General features: G+C 44.9%; 1 protein-coding gene across 1 annotated transcript in view; it reads right to left on the minus strand.

Annotated features, from left to right (window-relative positions):
* Nucleotides 1–22969, minus strand: part of LOC144763049 (uncharacterized) — a 103302-nt gene that overhangs the window by 38061 nt on the left and 42272 nt on the right. Inside the window, exon 4 of the mRNA XM_078648358.1 lies at nucleotides 13170–13307. Coding sequence (XP_078504484.1) covers nucleotides 13170–13307 — 138 coding nt within the window. The remainder of the gene's footprint in view (nucleotides 1–13169; nucleotides 13308–22969) is intronic.

Consider the following 22969-nt stretch of genomic DNA (forward strand, 5'->3'; position numbering starts at 1 on the left):
CCACGTCCGCCTAGACAAGAACAAGTTTCACAGACTTCCCAGTTACCACGGAATGCACAACAGACAGTTACAGCACCGCAGCCTATTGCTGCAACACAGCATGTTACACAGCAGATGTACCAGTATGCACAGTCCGAGTATCCAGAGTACCAGCAGTATTCATGAAACAGCCTAGAGAGGGAGGTAGGCTTGCCTCTCATCGAGATACCTGTAGATCAAGAGGGTCCCTATGTTCACAGTCAAGTATTAGGGAAAGACAGAACGTTTCTGATTGGTACAGGGGCAAGTAGGACTACTATCAGTCATGACGAGGTTCCAGGGGCTCCGCTCTCAGGCTCTAGAAATGTTTCCCTTGGATTTTCAGGAAAGCCAATAGTTAACGAGATATCCAAACCAGTTACTCTAGAAGTAGGTCCATTGTCCCGAACTACTGATTTGTTACTTACGAAATCATGTCCAGAAAATTTGTTAGGTATTAAGACATTGAAAGAATTAGGTGCAGTTATTTGTTGCTCTCCAGAAGGAATACGTTTGTTTTTACGTGACTTTAACGGTCACTATGTATTACGAGATTTTGATCCAAGATTACTGAATGTCCCCCAGCATCTATGGGCACAAGGTCCAACTGATGTAGGTTTTATGCAAATCACACCCCATCGTGTGACTCTCAAACCAGGTGTAGTGTTACCACGAATCAGACAGTACAAATTGCCCCCTGAGGCTGTAGCAGCCTTATCCAAAATTATTGACGAGCTCATTGCTCAAGGAGTGGTTGTAGAAACTGACTCCAATGTATGTAATTCTCCTATCATTCCAGTCATGAAACGCACTGATCCAAATGCACCTCCAGTATATCGATTAGTGATTGACCTTCGAGAACTTAATAAATGTATCATTCCCCAGTACCCAGTTGTTCCAGATATTTCATCCCTATTGACAGCCATTGATTCTGAAGCCACGTTCTTCACTGTCATAGACCTCAAGAACGCATTTTTCAGTGTCCCCATTCATCCAGACAGCCAGTTCCTTTTCGGATTCTGTTTAAATGGAAGGAGCTATAAATTCACACGAGCTCCTCAAGGTTTCACAGAAAGTCCTAGTATTTACAGTCAAGCACTTAAGAGACAACTAGACAATATTCACATGCCAACTGACACTGCCCTGCTCCAGTATGTCGATGATCTACTGATCACAGCCCGTTCTGAACGTGACTGCGAGCGTGCGTCACTTACAGTCCTGTATTTCCTAGCCGAGATGGGGCACAAGGTGTCCCCTTCGAAGCTTCAATTCTGTGTCCAGCAAGTGATCTATTTAGGCCACTTACTGTCCAAGAGGGGTAGGCAGTTGACACCTGACCGTATCCAGTTAATAGCGAGTCTTCCTCAGCCCAAGACCCAGAAGGAGGTACGAGCTTTTATCGGCCTCACTTCTTATTGCAGACAATGGATTCCCCAGTATGCATTTCTAGCCAAGCCACTGATACAGTTAACGACACAGGAGGCAGCCGTATCCACTGTCCTCCCTTGGACATCTGAACATACACTTGCTTTTAATGAATTAAAGAAAGCCTTATGCCAAGCACCTGTTCTAGCTACACCAAACTACAGTAAGCCTTTTACACTTTTTGTTACTGAACGTAATGGTACAGCATTATCTGTTCTCACACAAGATCAAGCAGGACAATACAAGCCTTGTGCTTATTTTTCGAGCACATTAGATCCAGTAGCCCAGGCTCTGCCTGCGTGCCTCAAGTCAGTTGCAGCCACAGCACTAGCTATCAGACAAAGTGATTCCATAGTGTTAGGACACTCCCTGACAGTACAAGTTCCACACTCCGTGGAAGTTCTTTTAAACCGAACACAGACTCAGCACTTGACTATTGCACGTTTAACAGGTTATGAATTGACACTGTTCCAGCCACACATAGAAATCAGACGCTGCAACATTCTGAATCCTGCTACACTGTTACCGTCAGTTACTTCAAATCCTGCCACACATGACTGTGTGGAAGTAGTTAACACCATGACAAAGCCAAGACAAGACTTGACAGATATTCCATTACCTGATCCCGACCTGACACTTTATGTGGATGGTTCATGTATGAGAACAAGTACAGGAGAACTAGTAGCCGCGTATGCAGTGACTACTGACACTGAAGTTATAGAGACACACCGTATTGACACCCTGTCCGCTCAAGCAGCAGAGCTAGTCGCTCTGACCCAAGCCTGCATACGTGCCAAGAACCTGAAAGTTAATGTATACACAGATTCACGTTATGCATTCGGAGTCGTACACGATTTTGGAGTGCTCTGGCAAGAAAGAGGTTTTATGACTTCCCATGGAACCAAGATTCAGCATGGTCTCCTCATTCAAGCTCTGTTAGAAGCAATACATTTACCGACAGCTATCGCTATCATGAAGTGCAAAGCACATACGAAAGTCACTGACATTATTTCCCAAGGTAACGATCTTGCAGACCGAACAGCCAAGCTCACAGCTCAGACTCCAGACATTCCAGTTAACGCGACACTGACACACACTCCAGATCCGACTACATGTATGACAGTTAAGGACCCCACACAAGATGTCATAGATATCCAGTCACATGCTATTCCCGATGAAATCAAGAAATGGTCCGAACAAGGAGGGGTCCAGACAGATCAGGGATGGTTGACGAAGGGAAAAGCCACATGGTTTCTCCCCGACTCAATGGTTCAAGTCATTATTAATACCGCACATAGTCCTGCACATTTAGGAGAAAAAGCTATGTTAGACAGTATCCAGAACATTTGGTTCAACAAGCATTTACGAGCTGCAGCCAAGCAGAAAGTCCGTACCTGTATGATTTGTTGTCAGTTTAATCCAGGTAAAAGTGTCCCGGTGGAACAAGGGGGATTCCAACCTCCTGACCACCCTTTTGAGGTCCTGCAGATGGATTACATTCAGATGGAGCGATGTCGAGGTTTCAAGTATGTCCTTGTAGTTGTATGCGCTTAGTCCAGGTGGACAGAGGCATATCCAGTCCCAGATTACACAGCCGCGACCACTGCCAAGCAGTTGGTTCGTGAATTTTTCCCTCGTTATGGACTCCCTAGGGTCGTGTATTCAGACAACGGCCAGCCATTCTCATCTGAACTCATGAAGCACGTGTCCCTTCTGTTAGGGTACCAGTGGAAGTTTCATTGTGTACGCCATCCTGAAGCAGCCGGTCTCGTAGAGAGACATAACCAGACTCTGAAAATCCGCATTGCCAAAGTATGTAAAGAGAAAGGTGTAGACTGGCTAGTAGCTCTGCCAGTCGCCCTATTTTATATGCGCATGGTCGCACATTCCAGATCAGGTCTGTCCCCTTATGAGGTCGTATTCGGCCGCCCCCCGAACATGTGGGGATATGCGCATGGTCGCACATTCCAGATCAGGTCTGTCCCCTTATGAGGTCGTATTCGGCCGCCCCCCGAACATGTGGGGTACACCTAGACCCCGAAGTATTACAGATGTTTCCAGTAATATGCTGACAGATTACCTAGCTTCCTTGATGTCTGCCCTACACTCTTGTCGTTCACAGGTTGCCGCCACATTTCCAGACAATACCGAGGTGAAACCGCATGAAATCATTCCAGGAAGTCTTGTACTTGTCCGGAACTTTGATCGTTCAAGTCCGCTGGAACCCCGCTGGAAGGAACCTCGGATGGTCTTACTCACCACAAGGACTGCAGCGAAACTAGAAGGCAGAAAAGGATGGATCCATATGTCCCATATCAAGAAATTTCATGGAATCCGGAAAAAGACTTTTAATGACAATTCCAAAGACTGTTCCATTTCTAAGGACTGTCCCGCTACAAACTTTGAATCAAAGCCTCCCCTGTTAGAGGAAACTCCGCAGCAGGAGTATAAAAGTAAACTCCGGTCTAGTAAAATAAGTCAGCCAGTTTAATTGTCTAAGTCCCCCTCGGGTGAAACGGTTAGACAGGTTTCTGACATGTATGAGATAGACCCCCATAGTGAGAGAGTTAGTCAAAACTCTATCAGATGTATCGTTATTCTATGTTTTCTTATGTTTTTGAGTTTGATGGTTACCTGCACCAGTTATGCATTGCATTTATGTTTTCCAATTTCTCATGTAAATAAGTTTTCTAATGCTACAGTAGAGCACACATTTAGTGATCTGCCTCCTCACGAGTTATCCTATCGTCTTGCTATGAGAAATAATACATTTATCAGAATGCTACACTATTCACACCAGACCAGCAATGCCACTAATTGTTGGGTGTGTGGTCGACTCCCCCCTTTCCAGACACCGAAGGGAGTTCTGCCACTCTTTCCTTATCCGTTTTCACATAATGGTTCGTGTGGAGCATGGTCCACGTTAACGTCATCCTCAACTGATATGTCCCTTCTGAATAGTACATGTTTTCCAGACAAGCAAGGTCTCACCCATAGAACAGGGTTAGATCTAGAAAATGAAGTATATGATTTAGGTAATTATTCTTCGAATTTTATGGTCCTGAATGTTCAGTCTGATACCACTCCAGATTTACCTGCTATTTCAGTACTACCAGTCAAAGGCGAATTATGTGTCCGAAAGAATGGTTCCGCACATGTAGGACATAGTGATTGTACTACTATTGTCAAGTATACTGACAGTGGGAAATCTATTTTCAAAGCCTCACGTCATTCTTATTTTGTTTGTGGTCAGACCGCATATGTTCGTCTGCCCTTCGATTGGGATGGAACCTGTTACATTGCCTTCCTACTGCCACCAGTTTTTCTAGCCCCATCCGATTATCATAGAAACACACATCTAGTACACATTAGACATAGAAGGGAGATCGAGTCCCCGATTGTCGATCAAACTGAAACTGCTCTAGAACAGTATACCGACTTCAATAAAGGACTCTTCTTCTTTATAGGACCCGTCCAGAATAGTAAGCTAATTCGTAGGTTAACCAGAACCCTTGAAGCAGTAGTGAATGAAACTACTTCTGCTCTAGGTAACTTAACCGAAGAGCAATCTGCTATGAGATTTGTTGTGCTCCAAAATCGTCTCGTTCTTGACGTCATACTGGCCGATAGAGGAGGAGCATGTAGAGTCATCGGATCTAGTTGCTGCATTTTCATTCCTAATAACGCGCCGTCTGTTTATTCAGCTATAACCAGACTTCATAAAATTGCCCATCAGTTACACCAGAATCCAGGCACCTGGACATGGTCCGGTTGGCTCTGGAGTATAATTTCTGCCTGGGGATGGAAAGTATTGTCATTCCTAGGTATAGCAGTAATGATCATTTTCAGTTGCTGCCTCTGTTTACAATGTGGCCCTGCGATTTGCGGCATTTGTGCTACATCCTGTATTCCAAGTCCTAGTCCTAAACCCCGTTCCAAGCCAATTCGAGACGAGCAAATGATACTGTATGAAATGATAGATGGTATCATGAATATTGATGTTTCCTGATGGAAACGTAGTGACAAGGAGGGAATGTGGAAAAGTAAATTTTGCCATGTTCTGTGTCCCTACGTGTTCCCCACCCTATGTTATATGTGCATGATTAATATGCATATGTATTCCCTTATGATCGATTAAAGACGCAATTCTAGTTGTGTCCAACTCTAGTATGTCAGTTTCCAGTTCTCGTGAAAGCTACGAGTATTAGGCCTATGTAAACTTATGTTGCCACGTTTCACAGTGTGCACGTTAATTCAGAATAAAGTCCCCGTTTCTAGGCCTCAAAAGGGCCCGGACATCAGATTCAGCTCCTGTCTCCTGAAACCTCTCCGAGGAGCGATACAGCCCCCACCTGCATCCCTGACCCTTCACTTACTTCCTGCCTCACAGTGCCCGGCTCGGCCTGGTTCTGCCTGCCAGTCTGACAAGAGTATGTTATGATTCTAGTTATCAGTCCAGCCCTCCTTCTCTGCATTCCTATGCTACTGAATCGCATCAATAGTTTCAGTCATAGTCTAGCCTTTATGTCTCCATGTAAGAGAAATACTGTATTAATGGTCATCGAATATTCCTCAACACGCACTACATGTAGAATAATGCATGCACCAGTCTTAGAGTCTGTTAGCCTTTGCCCTGATAACTTTCGGATTCTATCAACATGTTCTCTAAACATCAGATACTAGATAGTGTTTAGGTACATGTCGCTCTGACACTCCAGACTTTAGTCTCCTCTTCTAGTGCAGAAGTCATAGCCCCCAGTTCTCCCTAGTAACACGTCATTGCCAGCATGCGCGCACCACTAGGTCAGAGGTCCCGGCTCCTTAGGTAGCCCCCTCCATGTTTCCGCCCCATTTATGACATATTCTGTTACGTTTACATCACATGTCTATGTATACGCCCTGTACACGCCTCTTGTTACACCTACTTCACTCTTATCTTTCGCGACTGCTACGAACTCCGCCCACTGCTACGCCTACTGTATTAACTGCAATGCAATTGTTTTAGTATATATATGTTATGCGCTGTTATTAAAGGGAGCCTTTTAGCTTTTTGTCCAGATCCTGCCCCCGGCAGCTGCCATCCCATTCCCGTACAGGCTGTCCTGTTCCTGTCCTTTATGCCTGATTAAAGCCTGTAAAACTCCAGCTACCTCGAATCTTGACTCTTATTTATTGAGCTACCTGTTTATATCGTATCCAGTCAAAAATAGTACCGGTAATTAATTATTTATTTACCACAGCAGTGATGGCTTACAGTGATCTCTAGCAGTGATTGGTAGCAGTGGCATCTTGTAGTGATCTCTAGCAGTGATTGGTAGCAGTGATGACTTACAGTGAACTTTAGCAGTGATTGGTAGCCATGACATCCTGCAGTGATCTCTAGCAGTGATTGGTAGCAGTGATGGCTTACAGTGAACTCTAGCAGTGATTGGTAGCAGTGACATCTTGCAGTGATCTCTAGCAGTGATTGGTAGCAGTGGTGGCTTACAGTGAACTCTAGCAGTGATTGGCAGCAGTGACATCTTGCAGTGATCTCTAGCAGTGATTGGTAGCAGTGATGGCTTACAGTGAACTCTAGCAGTGATTAGTAGCAGTGACATCTTGCTGTGATCTCTAGCAGTGATTGGTAGCAGTGATGGCTTACAGTGAACTCTAGCAGTGATTGGAAGCAGTGACACCTTGCAGTGATCTCTAGCAGTGATTGGTAGCAGTGGCATCTTGCAGTGATTTCTAGCAGTGATTGGTAGCCATGACATCTTGCAGTGATCTCTAGCAGTGATTGGTAGCAGTGATGGCTTACAGTGAACTCTAGCAGTGATTGGTAGCAGTGTCCTCTTGCAGTGATCTCTAGCAGTGATTGGTAGCAGTGCCATCTTGCAGTGATCTCTAGCAGTGATTGGTAGCAGTGACATCTTGCAGTGATCTCTAGCAGTGATTGGTAGCAGCGATGGCTTACAGTGAACTCTAGCAGTGATTGGTAGCAGTGACATCTTGCAGTGATCTCTATTAATGATTGATAGCAGTGATGGCTTACAGTGAACTCTAGCAGTGATTGGAAGCAGTGACACCTTGCAGTGATCTCTAGCAGTGATTGGAAGCAGTGCCATCTTGCAGTGATCTCTAGTGGTGATTGGTAGCAGTGATGACTTACAGTGAACTCTAGCAGTGATTGGTAGCAGTGCCATCTTGCAGTGATCTCTAGCAGTGATTGGAAGCAGTGACATCTTGCAGTGATCTCTAGCAGTGTTTGGTAGCAGTGATGGCTTACAGTGAACTCCAGCAGTGAATGGTAGCAGTGACATCTTACATTGAACTCTAGCAGTGATTGGTAGCCGTGACATCTTGCAGTGATCTCTAGCAGTGATTGGTAGCAGTGATGGCTTACAGTGAACTCCAGCAGTGATTGGTAGCAGTGACATCTTGCAGTGATCTCTAGCAGTGATTGGTAGCAGTGATGGCTTACAGTGAACTCTAGCAGTGATTGGTAGCAGTGTCATCTTGCAGTGATCTCTAGATGATTGGTAGCAGTGATGGCTTACAGTGAACACTAGCAGTGATTGGTAGCAGTGATATCTTGCAGTGATCTCTAGCAGTAATTCGCTGTTGTGATCTCTAGTGGTGAACTCTAGCAGTGATTGGTAACAATGATATCTAGCAGTTACCTGTAGCAGTGATCTCTAGCAGTGATTGGTAGCACTGATGGCTTGAAGTGATCTCTTGCAATGATTAATTGCAGTGAACTGTATCAGTGACCACTAACAATGATTGATAGCCGTGATTGGTAGCAGTGATCTCAAACCGTGAATGGTAGCAATGATCGCTTGTAATGATCTCTAACAACAATCTACAGCAGTGAGTTCTAGCAGTGATTTCTAGTAGTACTTAGTAGCAGTGACAACTTGCAGTGTTCTCTAGCAGTGATTGATAGCAGGGATCTCTAGTAGTGATTAGTAGCAGTGAGGGTATGCAGTGTTCACTAGCAGTGATTGGTAGCGGTGATAACTTGCAGGGTTCTCCATCAGTAATTGGTATTATTGATGGCTTGCAGGGATCTTTATCTGTGATTGGTAGCTTTGATGGCTTGCAGTGATCTATAGCAGTGATTGGTAGCTTTGATGACTGTGCAGTGATCTAGAGCAGTGATTGGTAGTAGTGGTGGCTTGCAGTGATCTATAGCAGTGATTGGTAGTAGTGATGACTTGCAGTGATCTCTCACTGTGACTGGTAGCAGTGAAGGCTTGCTGTGATCCCTAGCATTGATTGGTTGCAGTGATCTCTATCAGTGATTGGTAGCATTGATGGCTTACAGTGATTGGTAGCATTGATGGCTTACAGTGATTGGTAGCATTGATGGCTTACAGTGATCTCTAGCAGTGATTGATAGCAGTGATCTCTAGCAGTGATTGGTAGCAGTGATCTCTAGCAGTGATTGATAGCAGTGATCTCTATCAGTGATTGGTAGGAGTGATTTCTAGGAGTGATTGGTAGCAGTGATCTCTAGCAGTGATTGGTAGCAGTGATCTCTAGCAGTGATTGGTAGCAGTGATGGCTTACAGTGAACTCTAGCAGTGATTGGTAGCAGTGACATCTTGCAGTGATCTCTATTAATGATTGATAGCAGTGATGGCTTACAGTGAACTCTAGCAGTGATTGGAAGCAGTGACACCTTGCAGTGATCTCTAGCAGTGATTGGAAGCAGTGCCATCTTGCAGTGATCTCTAGTGGTGATTGGTAGCAGTGATGACTTACAGTGAACTCTAGCAGTGATTGGTAGCAGTGCCATCTTGCAGTGATCTCTAGCAGTGATTGGAAGCAGTGACATCTTGCAGTGATCTCTAGCAGTGTTTGGTAGCAGTGATGGCTTACAGTGAACTCCAGCAGTGAATGGTAGCAGTGACATCTTACATTGAACTCTAGCAGTGATTGGTAGCCGTGACATCTTGCAGTGATCTCTAGCAGTGATTGGTAGCAGTGATGGCTTACAGTGAACTCCAGCAGTGATTGGTAGCAGTGACATCTTGCAGTGATCTCTAGCAGTGATTGGTAGCAGTGATGGCTTACAGTGAACTCTAGCAGTGATTGGTAGCAGTGTCATCTTGCAGTGATCTCTAGATGATTGGTAGCAGTGATGGCTTACAGTGAACACTAGCAGTGATTGGTAGCAGTGATATCTTGCAGTGATCTCTAGCAGTAATTCGCTGTTGTGATCTCTAGTGGTGAACTCTAGCAGTGATTGGTAACAATGATATCTAGCAGTTACCTGTAGCAGTGATCTCTAGCAGTGATTGGTAGCACTGATGGCTTGAAGTGATCTCTTGCAATGATTAATTGCAGTGAACTGTATCAGTGACCACTAACAATGATTGATAGCCGTGATTGGTAGCAGTGATCTCAAACCGTGAATGGTAGCAATGATCGCTTGTAATGATCTCTAACAACAATCTACAGCAGTGAGTTCTAGCAGTGATTTCTAGTAGTACTTAGTAGCAGTGACAACTTGCAGTGTTCTCTAGCAGTGATTGATAGCAGGGATCTCTAGTAGTGATTAGTAGCAGTGAGGGTATGCAGTGTTCACTAGCAGTGATTGGTAGCGGTGATAACTTGCAGGGTTCTCCATCAGTAATTGGTATTATTGATGGCTTGCAGGGATCTTTATCTGTGATTGGTAGCTTTGATGGCTTGCAGTGATCTATAGCAGTGATTGGTAGCTTTGATGACTGTGCAGTGATCTAGAGCAGTGATTGGTAGTAGTGGTGGCTTGCAGTGATCTATAGCAGTGATTGGTAGTAGTGATGACTTGCAGTGATCTCTCACTGTGACTGGTAGCAGTGAAGGCTTGCTGTGATCCCTAGCATTGATTGGTTGCAGTGATCTCTATCAGTGATTGGTAGCATTGATGGCTTACAGTGATTGGTAGCATTGATGGCTTACAGTGATTGGTAGCATTGATGGCTTACAGTGATCTCTAGCAGTGATTGATAGCAGTGATCTCTAGCAGTGATTGGTAGCAGTGATCTCTAGCAGTGATTGATAGCAGTGATCTCTATCAGTGATTGGTAGGAGTGATTTCTAGGAGTGATTGGTAGCAGTGATCTCTAGCAGTGATTGGTAGCAGTGATCTCTAGCAGTGATTGGTATCAGTGATATCTAGCAGTGAGTGATAGAAGTGATCCACAGCAGTGATTCGTAGCATTGATCTCTAGCAGTGATTGGTAGCAGTGATCTCTAGCAGTGATTGGTAGCAGTGATCTCCAGCAGTGATTGGTAGCAGTGATCTTTAGCAGTGATTGGTAGCAGTGATCTCTAGCAGTGATTGATAGCAGTGATTTCTAGCAGTGATTTCTAGCAGTGATTGGTAGCAGTGAACTCTAGCAGTAAATGGTAGCATTGATGGCTTGCAGTTATCTCTAGCAGTGATTAGTTGCAGTGATCTATAGCAGTGATTGGTAGTAGTGATCTCTAGCAGTGATTGGTAGCAGTGATCTCTAGCAGTGATTGATAGCAGTGATTTCTAGCACTGATTGGTAGTAGTGATTTCTAGCAGTGATTGGTTGCAGTGATCTCTATCAGTGATTGGTAGCATTGATGACTTACAGTGATTGGTAGCATTGATGGCTTACAGTGATTGGTAGCATTGATGGCTTACAGTGATCTCTAGCAGTGATTGATAGCAGTGATTTCTAGCAGTGATTGGTAGTAGTGATCTCTAGCAGTGATTGGTAGAAGTAATGACTTGCAGTGATCTTTAGCAGTGATTAGTTGCAATGAACTCTAGCAGTGATTGGTAGCATTGATGGCTTGCAGTTATCTCTAGCAGTGATTAGTTGCAGTGATCTATAGCAGTGATTGGTAGTAGTGATCTCTAGCAGTGATTGATAGCAGTGATTTCTAGCAGTGATTGGTAGCAGTGATCTCTAGCAGTGATAGGTAGCAGTGATCTCTAGCAGTGATTGATAGCAGTGATTAGTAGTAGTGATCTCTAGCAGTGATTGGTAGAAGTAATGACTTGCAGTGATCTCTAGCAGTGATTAGTTGCAATGAACTCTAGCAGTGATTGGTAGCATTTATGGCTTGCAGTTATCTCTAGCAGTGATTAGTTGCAGTGATCTATAGCAGTGATTGGTAGTAGTGATGGCTTGCAGTGATCTCGAACTGTGACTGGTAGTAGTGATGGCTTACAGTGATCCCTAGCATTGATTGGTAGCCGTTATCTCTAGCAGTAATTAGTTGCAGTGATCTCTAACAGTGATTGGTAGTAGTGATGGCATTATTTTCCATACTGCCAAGATGGCTGCCATGGCAATGCCATCTTGGAAGTATAGAACTAAAATTACAAGATGGCCGGATGTTGACATTGACTGTGCCATTTCTAGACAATGAAGTCTCCATTTTGCAAGTGTTTTGGCAAAGCCAAGAGTGGTGAAGAGCAGCAGGTGACGGAAGAGAGGCAGGGAAGGGGAGGGAGTGTGAGTGAGTGCGCAAGACACAAAGCCAAAGCAGTCTTCAGTGTTGGGGCAGCGGGTGGGCCTGAGCAATGGATACCAGGCCAGTTGAGGGTTATGCGGATGGAGAAGAAGTTGATGGGCTGAGAGAGTGATGAGGGATGCAGAAGGAGAGAACACCAGCATGCGAGGAATATACTCATGTCTGAGAAAGGACTGCTCAAGATAGAAAGAGAAAGGAGGATGAAGGGGGATAGAGTACGACCAAGCAAGGTGAGAAAGAGAGAAAGACAGAGCGCAAGAAAGAGAAGCGGTGTGCTCTCTCATGGAATGTCACATATACTTACAACAGCTCCTAGTATTAACTGTGGAAGGATACAGCAAACCAATCAAAGATAAAATGGGGTAAAGTCTAAATGATCCAAGGCAAGAACAAGCACAGGAATAGGGTGAAAAACCACCAGATGAAGAGCAAGGAATTGAGAAAGACCAGAAAGCATCCAATACAAGGACACACCTACAGAAAACCTGCAGCAGGACATTGTTGCCCTACTTTGCTAGTTAAGAGCCCATCCCAATCTTTCGCGGTAGGAAAAACTGTGTTATGACGATGGACTTTGGAACGCCACTAATGGATCCCCCTTGCAGTCAGCTAGGACTGTAGGTTGTTGGGGTCGCAGTGAAGGCTGTGAGGCAGCTGGGTCTGGCTGTCTACAGCATGGGGTGAGATTTATTCTGCTCATGGAACAGATTGTTAAAACTCTAACGAGAAGTTGTAGCAAGTCGTGACTTTCTGCTGGTTGGCTCCGGGAACCATCAATGCTGGTTTAATCTTTGCTGTATGAGGGGGGTGAGTGAAAACTGACTCTGGTGTTAGGGTGTTTAGGAAGAGCATTGTTTGTGAGGTCAAGGAGGAAGATGCTTTTTCAAGGACAGATGCAGCAAGTTTCAAGGTGTTTACTGCAGTGGTGATGTCCATGTCTAAGGTGGTGTCATTGAGTTGGTGTAAGGGGTGTCTGTAAGAGCTCTGGTGCTGGAGAGGTCTTCAGGAGATTGGGGAGGACCTGCTGGAAGCATGGGTGATCTATAGTTTGTGTCTCAGATCTAATGGCGTCTCCAACTTTAAAGCCAAGGTTTGAAGACCTTTGGTGTTGTCGCTGGTGCATGGAGGTCCAATGCTGGAGACCGACAAACCCCACCAGCTTTATACCTTCTTATAATCTGCTTATCATACACCGGACCATGAGGTCTCTGGCACAGGGTAGGAGTCTGTTGTTACTTTACCTGGCACAGGTTCCCGGCACTTCTTCCCACAGTCCTCACAGCACTTCTGTGTTCCTGGGCAGTCTGTGTCGTTTCCACACTGGTGTGTCTCATTATACCCACACGCCTCCTTGGGTACCGGGCAAAAGCTGGGTTTTTCTGCAACAAAGCATGGTTCCTGGTTAGAGAAGGCTCGGGCTTACTCTTTCCTTTTACCTCCACTCTGATGGCGCGTGTCTAGTTTACCATCTCTGTACGCTCCCAAAAAACATAACTTTTCACCTAAACGCCCTTCACAATCAGGGCGTTAACATCTACTGAGAGGACTCACTTCATCTGATCTGCAACAGATTGAAGTGGGCTGTTCATCTACAGGTTCTTGTGTCTATGAATTGAGGCCCATGAGCTTTTTGTCTTTAATGCATTTTAAATTACAGTAAACACACAAAGAAATTAAAACTATTCCCACAGATAAATAGGTTTACCTCAAAACTCCCCTCATTTTATGCATCAGACAATTACAGACTCCCACAGCATTCATCATGCATTGAAATAAAGCTCTGTGTAACTGAACAAGGCCCAGTGTATCCAAAGACAGAGCATCGGTACACACATTGATATTACTACTGCTGGACAAGGCTCAGAGTGGAAGAGCATGCACACAGCCTGCTCCAGGGAGACTGCATGTCATGTCAGACCCCCCCTCCCCCCCTCCCCCCCTCCCCCGCCCCTCATGGATGGAGACCGTCAGAGGTCCTTCTCCCGAAGGTGCCTTCCACCCTGTACTTTGCCCCCTCTGGAGTGTGCCTCCCCCTGGGTATATGTTACAATATGGAAAGGTTGGGAAGGGGTCACAGGTCTCCTGGGAGTTTGTGTGGCGCTGAGCTGAGCTGAGCTGTAGAACAGGTGCAGACAGTGAGAGGCTTAGCAGTGATATGTGTGTTCATGTGAGTGAATTGGTTTTTTGGGGGGAGGAGTTAGAGAAAGCGGTCCAGCCTCATGGACCAGCCCTCCATTTAGGGTCTACAGTTACTGGCTCCTTTTACCATCACATCTGGTGAAGAATTTTTATTTATTTATTTAATGCGATTTTCTATAGCGCGAACTTTACCCGAAGGTGTCAGAGCGCTTTACATAAGAACGAGTTGAAAAACATAAGGGCTTAGAATTACATGCGTTCCATAAAAGATACACACAGAAGGGATACGAATGGATATACTCTAAGAGTCACATAGGAATGGTAGAGAGTACAAAGGTCTACTGCATATACTAGTGATTAGAGTTTTCTCTATATACATAGGGAAGGGATACGAATGGATATACTCTAAGAGTCACAGAGGAATGGTAGAGAGTACAAAGGTCTACTGCATATACTAGTGATTAGAGTTATCTCTATGTACAAAGGGAAGGGATACGGATGGATATACTCTAAGAGTCACATAGGAATGGTAGAGAGTACAAAGGTCTACTGCATATACTAGTGATTAGAGTTATCTCTATATACATAGGGAAGGGATACGGATGGATATACTCTAAGAGTCACAGAGGAATGGTAGAGAGTACAAAGGTCTACTGCATATACTAGTGATTAGAGTTATCTCTATGTACAAAGGGAAGGGATACGGATGGATATACTCTAAGAGTCACATAGGAATGGTAGAGAGTACAAAGGTCTACTGCATATACTAGTGATTAGAGTTATCTCTATATACATAGGGAAGGGATACGGATGGATATACTCTAAGAGTCACAGAGGAATGGTAGAGAGTACAAAGGTCTACTGCATATACTAGTGATTAGAGTTATCTCTGTATACATAGGGAAGGGATACGAATGGATATACTCTAAGAGTCACATAGGAATGGTAGAGAGTACAAAGGTCTACGCATATACTAGTGATTAGAGTTATCTCTATATACATAGGGAAGGGATACGGATGGATATACTCTAAGGGTCACATAGGAATGGTAGAGATCACAGCGGTCTACTGCATATACTAGTGATTAGAGTTATCTCAGTATACATAGGGAAGGGATACGGATGGATATACTCTAAGAGTCACATAGGAATGGTAGAGAATACAAAGGTCTACTGCATATACTAGTGATTAGAGTTATCTCTATATACATATGGAAGGGATACGAATGGATATACTCTAAGAGTCACATAGGAATGGTAGAGAGTTCAAAGGTCTACTACATACACTAGTGATTAGAGTTATCTCTATATACATCGGGAAGGGATACGAATGGATATACTCTAAGAGTCACATAGGAATGGTAGAGAGCACAGCGGTCTACTGCATATACTAGTGATTAGAGTTATCTCAGTATACATAGGCAAGGGATACGGATGGATATACTCTAAGAGTCACATAGGAATGGTAGAGAATACAAAGGTCTACTGCATATACTAGTGATTAGAGTTATCTCTATATACATAGGGAAGGGATACGAATGGATATACTCTAAGAGTCACATAGGAATGGTAGAGAGTACAAAGGTCTACTGCATATACTAGTGATTAGAGTTATATCTATATACATAGGGAAGGGATATGAATGGATATACTCTAAGAGTCACCTAGGAATGGCAGAGAGTACAAAGGTCTACTGCATATACTAGTGATTAGAGTTATCTCTATGTACAAAGGGAAGGGATACAAATGGATATACTCTAAGAGTCACATAGGAATGGTAGAGAGTACAAAGGTCTACTGCATATACTAGTGATTAGAGTTATCTCTATATACATAGGGAAGGGATACGAATGGATATACTCTAAGAGTCACATAGGAATGGTAGAGAGTACAAAGGTCTACTGCATATACTAGTGATTAGAGTTATCTCTATGTACAAAGGGAAGGGATACGGATGGATATACTCTAAGAGTCACCTAGGAATGGCAGAGAGTACAAAGGTCTACTGCATATACTAGTGATTAGAGTTATCTCTCTATACATAGGGAAGGGATACGAAAGGATATACTCTAAGAGTCACATAGGAATAGTAGAGAGCACATTGAGTAACAATACAGAATTAGTAGAGAGCCCTGTAGGTCATCGTTTGACAAGTCTCCAGGCCTTTGTTCCTTCCTGAGCAGACTCCTGCAACAAACTGGATTCAAACTCCCCTGAATGTCCTCATCACAACTTACAACTGACGCGGAGTCTGGCAGCTGGCACAAAGCTAGGTGTAGATAGAGGTACTGGGGTGTCTCCAACGGAGGGGCGCCCGTCCACAAGTCGCTGTTATTGATTACGCCTCATATATGTACACCAGAAGTCCTGTGTATTCATGTGATGTGACTACTTAAGAGAAGTGCACTTAAGCCACTTGAAAGTGCATTCACCACGTCAAATACCACGTAAATATGCGAGAACTCTCATGTTGTCTGCAGTGATAAGAAATTGCAATTTATATATATATTTCACATGCATGTGTTTGTGATTGTTTGTATGCATTCATGGAAATATATTTTGAATCAGTGTATAATGGAAAATGTGTTGATTAGAACTGCTTTTTTATTTGCAATGTGATTGTTTATGTACTTGTCTTCATGAAGTGATAAGGTGCATGGAAAACTTAGCCTTGCTAACTTGACTAAAGGCCTGGAGCTCTTGGATTTCGCAAGGTTGAACCTTCAGAGTGAATGTTTTGCTTTGGGGAGTGTTTTTCTGCACTGAAGATGCCGGGTTCGATGACCCAATGGATGGAGAAGGTCTCTTTGTGCGAAGAATATAAGGAAGCATAGAGGGAGTCGAGGGCAAATACAATTAACAGTCGGAAAGGAGGATTGTTGTCCGAGCAGAGAATGTGTGGATCAAAGAAAAATTATTCTTTGAAGGTAGTCGTTAATTTGGCTTTCAATGCTGATTTGCAAGGGTCCTTTGTGACTATAACTGGGTGTTGTTTTTTGGCTTTGCAGCACAGATTCCCTTAGACTAGATCTCTTAGCACTACACTTACTGTGTGGCCTCAGGCTGTACAGTACTATGTTTAGAAAACTTCTACTTAAGTTCTCCTACGCTGTCACCATCCATGCTAAAGCTTCTAGTGCCGGATTCACAAAAGTAATCTGAGACAAAATCCTAACTTTATGGCTTTCGGTATTCACAAAAGGCGTTTAAGAATCGTAAAGTTAGGATTCATAACTTTAATACTCATAAATGCCTTTTGTGAATACCGAAAGTTGTAAATTTAGGATTTTGTCTCAGACCACTTTTGTGAATCGGACCCTATGGGTGAAACTGGGATCCAGTTAGAATTCTTTGGCACAGTTCAATTTAGGAATTAGAATCTTTCAATGCATCATATACGGGACGATCCGAACTTTCAAACTACGCATCCCGCTGTATTTCTATTGACATGCACAATGGCTACTGAGATTCTCATTGGCTGTTTCCTTTTGAGAATAATTTTTTTCTTTTGCAGATTTGGATTCCCTTTGATAATTCTGTATTGTTACTCAATGTCTCGGAGACTGATATATATTACACTGGCTTTAAATTTGCAATAAATCCATATTTAATCTGACTTATTGACTCTGAGCTTTACTGTGAGACCACATAGGTTTCACTGTAATGGTGAATTTGAATTGAACTTAACCCTTTGTCACTCAAGCACCCTAACAAGATCAGTCCAAGGAGGGGTGAGAAAGGACCATATACTCCTCCGCTGTAGAACCGCGGTTGTCACCAACAATAATCTGCCTTTATTGATGCAAGAGTGAGGCCAGGGCTGTGTCATAGAGAGCTGTGCTCATTAAGCAGAGTGTTGAGCCCAGGAGGCCCATTCATTTGTTCTGTCCTCTGTTATGTTATGTTAAATTTGACTTGTAGAGCGCACGTACGCCCGTAGGCTTCATGGCGCTATAGGAAGTTTTCAGAAACACAACACACCAACAGGAGGACAGCCTGGAACATCTAAGGATAGGCTTCCCTAAAGAGCCGGGTCTTAAAGGCTTGTCTAAAGGCCAAAATATCCTCGTGTGACCTTAAAGAAGCTGGCAGGGAATTCCAGAGGGAGGCAGCAAGAAAGTGAAAAGAGCTGCCGCCCTGACGTTGTTTCCTAACAACAGGCACCGTAAGCAGGCTTTTGTGACTGGAACGAAGGTTGCGAGAGCGGACATATCTGGCAAGCAAGTTGATGATAAATTTGGGGCCCTTGCCTTGTAGTGCCCTGAAGATAATGCAGCCGGTTTTAAAAGCCGCCCTCTGAGCTATCGGCAGCCAATGCAGATCTGCCAGGCCTGGCCTGATGGACTGCCATTTAGGAAGCCCACAGATCAGCCTGGCCGCCTGATTTTGAACTAGCTGCAGCCTCTTGAGCTGCCCGGCTGGAAGACCCAAATATAAACTATTTGAGTAGTCCAGCCTAGACAGCACAAGGGCGATGGTCACCTGTATCAGGGCAGAATGGGTTAGGAGATGGGCAATCTTTCTAATCTTGCGCAGCTGAAAGAAGCATGCGGAGACTACTGTCCCTACCTGACTTTTCAAGGAGAGGTCTTCACTAAAGGTGACTCCAAGGCTCTTGACCGTGCGGGATTTGGAAGGGGGATTCCCCATCTCCGGAGGCCAAAATTGAGGTCCCCAGCTGAGTTCACTCTTCCCAGGCAAGATCAGTTCAGTCTTGCCTGGGTTGAGTTTTAGGTGGTTAAGGCCCATCCACCTCTGGATGTGAGCCATGACCTCCCTAAACTCAGTAACAGCGTCAGGCGAGCCTAGGGGGAGAATCAATTGCAGATCATCTGCGTAGTTAAAGATCCACACTTTGAATTTCCTCAAGGAGTACAAGAGGGGACGCAGGTATAAATTAAATAAAAGGGGGGACAGGGAAGAGCCCTGAGGGACACCGCAGTCGTTCTTAATTCTAGGGGCTGTGAAGGTGCCCAGTCTCACAGCTTGAGTCCGGTCAGACAAAAATGATTCCACCCAGCTCAGGGCAGCACCTCTGAGGCCTGCCTGCCCGACACGGCCGACCAAAATGGTGTGGTCGACCGTGTCGAATGCAGCAGACAGGTTAAGGAGTACCAGTGCCTGGTGGACGTTCCTGTCTGCATTACACCGAAGTGTGTTCTGGACTGCCAGGGTTACCGTCTCGGTCGAATGGCCTGGACGGAACCCAGCTTGATTGGGCTCCAGAAACCCAGTGGTTTCCACAAAGTTGGAAAGACAATTGGAGACGTGAGCCTCCAATATCTTGGATAAAAACGGCAACAGGGATATGGGACGGTAATTTGATGAGTCCCGGGGGTCCAGACCTGTTTTTTTTATCAGAGGGATTAACAGGGCGTGTTTGAAACCAGTAGGTACCCTGCCCTGGGCCAATGATTTGTTTAGTAGGGGTAGGATACCCTGAGGGATAGTCTGACCGATTTCAGAGAAGATGTGGGGGGGGGGCAGATGTCGTTTGGAGATCCGGACTTAACCCTCGCCAAAAGTGAAGAAAAAGTTTTACCATCGATGGCCGGGAAGGCATCTAGTACAGAGGGATTATAAAAGGCGTCATCCAAAGGAAGTGACGTTGGGGAGCTAGCAATGCTCGACTTAATAATGACAATTTTTTCTCTGAAAAAGTTATTCAGGGAGTCACATAGCTTCTGCGTGGGAGCTATTGAGGGGGCTGTCCTGTCGTTGTCACAGAGTTCATTGACTATATTAAAAATGTCTTTGGACTTATTAGATGAAGATAACATTTTTGTGGAAAAGTAGTTGAGTTTGTGTTGGCTTAAAAATTTTTGATATTTTTTCCTAGTGGCGCAGAAAATGTCCCTATCCTGTGGGGAATAAGTGGCTCTCCACTGTCTTTCTTTCTGTCGTACCCCTAATTTAAGTGCTCTAAGTTCCTGGGTGAACCATTTGTGGGCATCATTACCTCTAATATTAGACAAGTATACAGAGGGGGCGAACAGATCTGCTGCGTGGAGGAGCCAGGAGGACAGTGCCCTCTCGTCAACCTCCAGGTCTTCGCCTGATAGGGGAAGGGTGTTGTTCAACATGTCCATGAACCCAGAGCGGTCCATGGATTTCCATTTACGGAACTCTTTTCCCATGGAAGGTTTGGCCTTAGGCTGCCCTTGAATTGCTAGCGGGAACTGGATGAAATAATGGTCTGACCAAATACAAGGACTTATAATGGGAGAGAAAGGTGGTAGATTATGTGTCCAAATTTGGTCCAAGCTGTGGCCCTTCTGGTGAGTGGGTAAGTGGATGTGTTGGACCAAGTTTAGATCTGTAAGCAGATCCCTCAGTTCTCCAGCTTGAATGTCTGTGTCTGTTCTGTCGAACCAATAATTTAAATCCCCCACTAGGACAGTTTTAGAGTACTTTATTACGTGAGAGGCCAGTTGTTCTGCCAAGAGTACTGGATAATTAGCCATGTATTGGGGAGGGCGGTATAGCAGAATTAGAGTAAGAGCCCCACTCACTGAGTCTAATGTGATGACCAAGTTTTCGGTGTTAGGGAGAGTGAGAGAAGGTAATTCCCGAAAATGAAAGGATTTCAAAATGATTGCTGCTACCCCACCTCCGGCCTTCCCTTGTGCACGGTTGGCAGTCAGAATATAGTAGTCTGAGGGAAGTGATGCAAGAATGTCCGGCAGGGAATGAAGATTGGTCCACGTTTCGGTCAACAGCAGAAGATCTGGTTTTTCCTCCATCAGGAAAAGAAAGATGTTGACCTGGTTCTTTATTAGGGACCTTGTGTTGAGGTAGTAGCATCGCAGGTTATGTATTAATGAAGGAGCCGATCGAGGTTCAGTCGTCAATGATGGAATAGACTGAATATCATCGGCCGGTAGGGGAAGGCGGGAGAGCCCAAGTCTTTGGATACGTGAGCAGATGTGCAAGGGGAGTGTAGGGAGGGCTATTCCAGAGGGGAAGCTAGGTTGCAATGATAGTAACTCAGAAGAGGAATACCTCAGAAGATGGTCTGGGGGGGTGGGCCCGGGTCCCGGTCGGCCGCGGACGGGCGCAGACGGGCTTAACTCCGGCGCGCCTTCGTCGCGCCCGCTGCGCTCGTCCGCTGCGCTGACACATATGGACCGTTTAAGTAGGGGCGGGCCTCGGGGGGTGTGGCGGTGATGTCACTGGCCTCGCCTCCCACCTCACCCGAGCAACCCGGCCCAAGATGGCGGCCCCGGCCGCTGCGAGCCCGCTGAAGCGATCAGCGCTCAGCCGACCGCCGGTGCACTCAGGAGGAGTGATCAGGTAGGTGTCCTGAAGTCCGGGGGAGAGACTAGGATCACAAAATAGTTCCAGAATTTAAAAAGCGCTCCTCTGCGCTTGATGCGGCGAAGTGCTGATAAAATGATCCTGCAATGTCACTTTCCGTATTGTGAATGCTGCTGCTACTTCCTTAGCTACAGGCGGAGACCCCCTGCCACAGGGTCGTCAGCCTGCGAATGCCAAGGGTAGGTTCCAATCGGCACTCCTAAGTAGGGGCGGGCCTCGGGGGGTGTGGCGGTGATGTTACTGGCCTCGCCTCCCACCTCACCCGAGCAACCCGGCCCAAGATGGCGGCCCCGGCCGCTGCGAGCCCGCTGAAGCGATCAGCGCTCAGCCGACCGCCGGTGCACTCAGGAGGAGTGATCAGGTAGGTGTCCTGAAGTCCGGGGGAGAGACTAGGATCACAAAATAGTTCCAGAATTAAATGGTTTGTTTTAAGATATATCAATTTTTTAAAACATTTCCGGATATTTATTGGGAAATTTTTAATGCTATTTTTGTACAATGTATTATCTACTGGTTGAATATAGAAGAATTTTTGTATTGTACATAAAGTATTCCTTTTTCAATCTATTTGTGCATTTTTGTGGACCTCCGTCGGAGTTTCATATCAAAATAAAAAATAAAATATTGATATTGATACTGAGCGCCCTTTTCTGCGTATGCGCTGTCTAAAGTTGAAAAACAAACAAATGGGAAGATAGACCATAGACGTCTACTTGCAGGTTGGTTCCACTTCCAGTGTCTACATTTATCAAAGAAGAGGCAACACTTTCTTTGCATTATCAATGCTTCTGTCTTCAGACCAAAAACAAACATTAAAGATGTTTTAAAAGGGCTTTTACCCACTGGGAACTCCAAGAAGCATGCTCCATCAGTGAGTCCTCACCCAAATACATTCCACATCTGGGGACTCAACCTTGACCTTCGAAGGACCACTTCTAGAGCAAAGGGACTTAAGATTAAAGTAGCCCAGGGGACACCCCTATCAATGTTTTAATCAGAGGTCCTCTGGAAAGATGAAAAACAAATGCGATGCTCTATGGAGAGTTGATTGCTCCATCATCTGCGGGTCTGCATGTTTCGGCCATGTTGTATGGCCTTACCGGTCGTGTGGATTTCCTCAAGATCAGCCTTGGATCCCAGACTTGTGGTTGTATAATCTTCAGTGCATTCTAAGGTTGATGATGGAATTCACACATTCGTGCTCATGCCACACACAGAGATCAGTTGGAGGTATTTTCTCCTCTCATGACTGCTATAAATCCTCTGCCCCACCGGGTGATAGAGTCGGGAGGACTTTGTAGTCACACATTCCTCAAAGGTCTCGCCCTTGTAACACCTACTCGAGGACTCCACAATGCATTTATGACACCCGTGACCATGCATGACCCCTCCTCTTGAAGTTAGTTTATAACTGAGGCGCCCCCAGTAACCAGGAGAGACAAAGACGCAGCACCTTGTCGGCCATCTTGGTTTGGGTTTGGTTGGTATCATTAACAAGGCATTTTACTGATTGACATTTTTTTTTCCCTATAAGGTTGATTTACGGTAATATATTGCTGGAGCGAAGATAACACTAATAATTCTGG

The sequence above is a fragment of the Lissotriton helveticus genome, chromosome 6 (genome assembly GCF_964261635.1).
Source record: "Lissotriton helveticus chromosome 6, aLisHel1.1, whole genome shotgun sequence".
Taxonomy (NCBI): Eukaryota; Metazoa; Chordata; class Amphibia; order Caudata; family Salamandridae; genus Lissotriton; species Lissotriton helveticus.